The 6,735-nt window shown below is 46.6% G+C and overlaps 1 protein-coding gene across 1 annotated transcript in view; it reads left to right on the top strand.

The window, feature by feature from the left end:
* The window catches only part of si:ch211-269e2.1 (cohesin subunit SA-2), a 55,340-nt gene that overhangs the window by 26,794 nt on the left and 21,811 nt on the right, over positions 1–6,735 (top strand). The window contains exons 23-24 of the mRNA XM_037686689.1: positions 4,999–5,091; positions 5,164–5,338. Of these exons, the coding sequence (XP_037542617.1) occupies positions 4,999–5,091; positions 5,164–5,338 (268 nt within the window). The remainder of the gene's footprint in view (positions 1–4,998; positions 5,092–5,163; positions 5,339–6,735) is intronic.

Genomic DNA, 6,735 nt, shown 5'->3' with positions numbered 1-6,735 from the left:
TATGTATATATATATATATATATATACTGTATATATATATTTATATACAGTATATATTTATATACAATATATATGTACAGTATATATGTGTATATATGTATTTATATACAGTATATATATATGTACATATATATACATATTTATGTATATATACTTATACATACATATATATGTGTATATACATATGTATATGTACATGTATATGTATATATACATACATATACATATATATGTGTATATACATATATATTCATATATACCTGTATATACATATGTATATGTATATATACATATATATGTATATATATATATGTATATGTATATATACATATATGTATATATGTATATATGTATATGTATATATACATAGACATCTATGTATATATACATGTATATAATATATATTGCAACAGTATACGCCCCCTACGGTCATACGTGGTCACATAATATGATGTCACTACGAATACTCGACGCAACATTTTTAACCTCGATAGATGTCCTAGCAATTGATGTGTAGATTACTCAAGTACTCTATTAATGCCCTAACATATATATATATGTATATATATATATATATATATGTATATGCATATATATGTATATATATATATATATATATATGTGTATATATATATATGTGTGTATATATTTATATATATAAAGTGTATGTATATATACATATATATATATATATATATATATATATATATATATATATATACATACACACACACACACACACACACACACACACACACACACACACACCCTCCCTTGGCTGCCACCTTACCGTGGTGGAGGGGTTTGAGTGTCCCAATGATCCTAGGAGCTATGCTGTCAGGGGCTTTATGCCCCTAGTAGGGTCACCCATGGCAGACAGGTCCTAGGTGAGGGACCAGACAAAGTGCAGCCCAAAGACCCCGATGATGACACAAATAAATGGACCTAGTGTTCCCTTGCCCGGACGTGGGTCACTGGGGCCCCACTCTGGAGCCAGGCCTGGAGGTGAGGCACGCGGGCGAGCGCCTGTTGGCCAGGCTTTTACCCATGGAGCTCGGCTGGGCACAGCCCGAAGAGGAGACGTGGGTCCCCCTTCACATGGGCTCACCGCCTGTGGGAGGGGCCAAAGGGGTCAGGTACAATGTGGGATGGGTGTTGGCCGAGGGCGGGGATCCTGGCGGTCTGATCCTCGGCTACAGAAGCTGGCTATTGGGACGTGGAATGTGACCTCACTGGTGGGGAAGGAGCCTTAGCTGGTGTGTGAGGCTGAGAGGTTCCGGCTAGAAATAGTCAGACTCACCTTTACTCCTGGCTCTGGCTCTGGAACCAGTTTCCTTGAGAGGGGCTGGACACTCTTCCACTCTGGAGTTGTCCCTGGTGAGAGGCGCCGAGCAGGCGTGGGCATACTTATTGTCCCCCAACTTGGTGCCTGTGTATTGGGGTTCACCCCAGTAAATGAGAGGGTGGTCTCCCTCCGCCTACATGTGGGGGGACGGGTTCTGACTGTCGTTTGTGCTTATGCACCAAATGGCAGTTCAGATTATCCACCCTTTCTGGAGTCCTTGGAGGGGGTACTGGAAAGTGCACCTTCTGGGGACTCCCTTGTTCTGCTGGGGGACTTCAATGCTCATGTGGGCAATGACAGTCAGACCTGGAGGGGTGTGGTTGGGAGGAACAACCCCCCTGATCTGAACCAGAGTGGTGTTCTGTTGTTGGACTTCTGTGCTCGTCATGGATTGTCAATAACGAACACCTTGTTCAAGCATAAGGGTGTCCATATGTGCTCTTGGCACCAGGACACCCTAGGCTGCAGTTCGATGATCGACTTTGTCATCGTCTCATCTGATCTGCGACCACATGTCTTGGACACTCGTGTGAAGAGAGGGGCGGAGCTGTCAACTGATCACTACCTGGTTGTGAGTTGGCTCCAATGGTGGGGGAGGATGCCGGTCAGACCTGGCAGACCCAAACGTATTGTGAGGGTTTGCTGGGAACGTCTGGCAGAGTCTCCTGTGAGACGGAGTTTCAACTCCCACCTCCGGGAGAACTTTGAACATGTTCCGAGGGAGGTGGGGGACATTCAATCTGAGTGGACCATGTTTCGTGCCTCTATTGTGGAGGCGGCTCAATAGAGCTGTGGCCGCAAGGTTGTCGGTGCCTGTCGCGGCGGCAACCCTCGAACCCGATGGTGGACACTGTCGGTGAGGGATGCTGTCAGGCTGAAGAAGGAGTCCTATCGAGCCTTTTTGGCCTGTGGGACCCCGGAAGCAGCTGATGGGTACCGGCAGTCCAAGCGACATGCGGCTCGGGTGGTTGCTGAGGCAAAAACTCGGGCATGGGAGGAGTTCGGAGAGGCCATGGAGAACGACTTCCGCACGGCTTCGAGACGATTCTGGTCCACCATCCGGCGTCTCAGGGGGGAAAGTGGTACGCCACCAACCCTGTTTATAGTGGGAGTGGTTTGCTGCTGACCTCAACTCGGGATGTTGTGGGTCAGTGGGCGGAATACTTTGAAGACCTCCTCAATCCAACCGGCACGTCTTCCACTGAGGAAGCGGAGCCTGGGGACTCTGGGTCGGGCCTTCCAATCTCTGGTGCTGAGGTCACCGAGGTGGTTAAAAAGCTCCTCGGTGGCAGGGCCCCAGGGGTGGATGAGATTCGCCCAGAGTTCCTTAAGGCTCTGGATGTTGTAGGGTTGTGTTGGCTTACGCGACTCTGCAATATTGCGTGGACATCGAGGGAAGTTCCCCTGGATTGGCAGACCGGGGTGGTGGTCCCCCTATTCATAAAGGGGGACCACCACGTGAGTGTGTTCCAACTACAGGGGAATCACGCTCTTAAGCCTCCTTGGTAAGGTCTATTCGGGGGTTCTGGAGAGGAGGGTCCATCGGATAGTCAAACCTCGGATTCAGGAGGAGCAGTGCGGTTTTCGTCCTGGCCGTGGAACACTGGACCAGCTCTACACTCTCAGCAGGGTCCTGGAGAGTGCGTGAGAGTTTGCCCAACCAGTCTACATGTGCTTTTTGGACTTGGAGAAGGCGTTCGACCGCGTCCCTCGGGGGGGCCCTATGGGGGGTACTCTGGGAGTATGGGGTACCGGGCCCTTTGATACGGGCTGTTAGGTCCCTGTTGACCGTGTCAGAGCCTGGTCCGCATCGCCGGCAATAAGTCGGGCTTGTTCCTGGTGAGAGTTGGACTCCACCAAGGTTGCCCTTTGTCACCGATTCTGTTCATAACTTTTATGGACAGAATTTCTAGGCACAGCCAAGGTGTTGAGGGGATCCGTTTTGGTGGCCTTAGGATTGCATCTCTGCTTTTTGCAGATGATGTGGTCTTTTTGGCTTCATCAGATCGTGATCTACAACTTTCGCTGGAGCGGTTCGCAGCCGAATGCGATGCGGCCGGGATGAAGATCAGTTCCTCCAAATCCGAGGCCATGGTCTTGAGCCGGAAAAGGGTAGAGTGCCCTCTCCGGGTCAGGGAGGAGGTCCTACCCCAAGTGGAGTAGTTCAAGTATCTTGTGGTCTTGTTCACGAATGAGGGAAAAATGGAGCGTGAGATCGATAGGCGGATAGGTGCAGCGTCTGCAGTGAAGCGGGCGCTGTACAGGTCTGTCGTGGTGAAGAGAGAACTGAGTCAAAAGGCGAAGCTCTCAATTTACCGATCGATCTACGTTCCCACCCTCATCTATGGTCACGAGCTTTGAGTTGTGACCGAAAGAATGAGATCTCAGAAACAAGCGGCCGAAATTAGTTTTCTCCGCAGGGTGTCTGGGCTCTCCCTTAGAGACAGGGTGAGAAGCTTGATCATCCGGGAGGGACTCAGAGTAGAGCCGCTGCTTCTCCATGTCGAGAGGAGCCAGTTGAGGTGGCTTGGGCATCTGTTTAGGATGCCTTCTGGACGCCTCCCTGGTGAGGTGTTCCGGACATGTCCCACCGGAAGGAGGCCCAGAGGAAGACCCAGGACACGCTGGAGGGACTATGTTTCTCGGCAGGCCTGGGAACGCCTCGGGATTCCCCCGGAAGAGCTGGCCCAAGTTGCTGGGGAGAGGGAAGTCTGGGCCTCCCAACTTAGGCTGCTACCCCCGCGACCCGACCCCGCATAAGCGGAAGAAAATGGATGGACACACACACACTCTATATAAAGAAAAAAAGAGGAAAGACAAAGAGGAGATAAGGTTATTGTGTTTTGCCACAATCTCAAACCTCATCGTTTTCACACTACATCGCACTAGTTAAGGGTCTGCCCGTTCCCACCCCCACTCAGCCTGGTTTATGGGACCACCTTGTTTGAGGTTTCAAACGTTCTGCTCCGAGGTGCCGATTTTGATGTAAGCATATCAGCCATTGGTTGGCGAGTGGAGATATGTCACTGGATGACCCGCCCTGCCAAACAGCCAACTACATCTGAACCACCATGTTCTCATCATGTTGCCAGACAGCACCATAAGAAATGAGCGCATTTACCAAGAGCTATCGGAGATGATGACGCAGCATGGCTAGACCTGGAATTGTAAGCAGTGATAAGCTAAAGAAATTGAAGTCATATTATAAGAATATTATGGACCACAGCGGGCGAAGTGGCTCAATTACAATGACCAGTTACGATACCACCCACTTTGCATTAACGATCCTGGGCACAGAGCGGGGAAACAAGTCTTAGTGGCAAATCACAGACACCTGAGAAGAAACGATAAAACAAGAGCCAAGTTTAGTCGCACTTATCAGCGGCAAAGCGGCTTTAGAGATGATATGGAAGTGGTTGGAGTGAGGACAAAGGATGCAGAGGATAGAGTGAGTTGGAGGATGACTTGCTGTGACAATCCCTAAAAAGAGAAAAGCTGAAAGAAGGTGTATGAAATGTGTAATAATTTATCAGGTGTACACTTGAAATAAAATAAATTTGTGCTTTGAGACTTTGAGAGACGGAGCACCTTCTTGGTCTTCTGCCCTCAGAGAGTAGATAAAATGTGGTTAAAACACGTTTTGTTGTTTATAGGAAACGGCCATGGTCCAGAAACTCCAGCTGCGCCTGTTTTGTGAGAAGAGCCATCATTACCTTTCCCATTGCGAGCTCAGTGTGAGGCTTCAGGTACAACAAGAAGCAGAACATTTATTTTTTGGTATATTTTTCTGTTTCCAAACTCAACTTCTTCCATGCTAGGCGTTTCTGGGTGTGTGTGACGTCCTGATGGCTCATTCATACCAGCTGCAGGTGTGGGATCCCACCTGCTTTGGCACACTGCTGTACACACCCAGTCCTAAACTGCAGAGGGCGCTGTTGGCTTTTGTGTCCTCACACGTTTTTGTGGGCCTGGACTGTGACAGTCAGAGTAGAGGTGAGATCTAAGCATTTTTTTTTCTTTCAACAGAGTTGAAAATACAATTTTCTTCATCGATTTAAATTGTGTTTTAGTTGTTACACTTTGAAAGACGTTTACTGGGTGTAAAGGTGAGATGATTTGTGTTGGAATGCCAATCTGATCAATCAGTTAGCACATTTTGCACATTTTGATTAGGATGTTCAAGCTTCCAGCGGTTCAGTGACGCTGATACTTCTTGTGTCCAGTTTGGACTTTAGAAATTAGCAAAGTCAGCATATTTGTAGATATAGAATGGATTTACCAGCTTTAGTCAATGAACAGCCACCATGCTGTTCTTTAAACAGACTGAGTTTATTGCAGCTCCTCAGACTGAAGAAGCTTTTTGGGTAAAAGATGAAATGTTTTAACAAGAAGAATCTGTCCAGCTTGACTTAACTTTGTTAGATTTTTCTACCTGGATTATTGATCATGCATCAGGTTAATCAGTTGATTTGGTTCCTTGAGTTCCAGTGTGAAAATTACAACCCAAAGTCAGGTGATCTATTCTCTGTTTTATTGTTCATTATTCACCTACTTTCAACAACTGGCAAGAATGTCCCAAACACAAACTGTCCATATGTTCAGTGGAATGTTCTCTGAAAATGAGAGGCAAGAAAATCATCAAAACAGAAAGAACCAAGTGAAAAATATAAAGCCAGTTCCTCCTCACGTATATATATATGATATTAGTGACAATCTGCCTGATTTACACGGAGCACTGACCTTCATATTCTCACAACAGAAATTCTGAATAACGCACAGTTAATTGCCAAATTCTATGTTGAATGAGAATGATCTGGAGAAAAATAGTTCTCATCGTTCAACGTTACCAACCCGAGTACACCTAGTCATGATGATCTTCATGTGAAGACTCTCAGGTCGTTTTCACACCAGATAGTCGGGTAGACTCGGTTCGGTTCAGGACCAACATTCATGACCTTTTGTTTACATTTGAGCTGGTGCATTTGCATTCACACTGCACTGTGCAGTCAGTCAACCTGTTGAACCAACCTGTTCCCCCGCTCGCCTGTGGGGGCGCTGCACCAAGAACTACTGAAAGAAACGACACAAAAACCTCTGAAGACGCATCTTGTTCTTCTTCTGTAAATAAAAATAAAAATGAAGTGGCATCAAGTTTTAGCAGTTTTAGGAGTTATATTTTGTCATTTTTCAAAAATGGACTTAGCATGAGCAGAAGATGAGACAGAAGGCCATGGAGAATATTCTGATGCATGCTCAATAATCCAGGTAGAAAAATCTAAAAAAGTTAAATCTGGTCCTCTGGGCATTCAAAAAAACAAAACAAAGCAAATCAACAAAAAAATGTAGAAACGTTTCGTCTCTCATCCGAGAGACTTCCTCAGTCTGAGGAG

The sequence above is a fragment of the Nematolebias whitei genome, chromosome 13, assembly GCF_014905685.2.
Source record: "Nematolebias whitei isolate Nwh7 chromosome 13, NemWhi1, whole genome shotgun sequence".
NCBI lineage: Eukaryota > Metazoa > Chordata > Actinopteri > Cyprinodontiformes > Rivulidae > Nematolebias > Nematolebias whitei.
The sequence above is the reverse complement of the archived record's forward strand: the minus strand, read 5'-3'. Positions and strand labels throughout refer to the sequence as shown.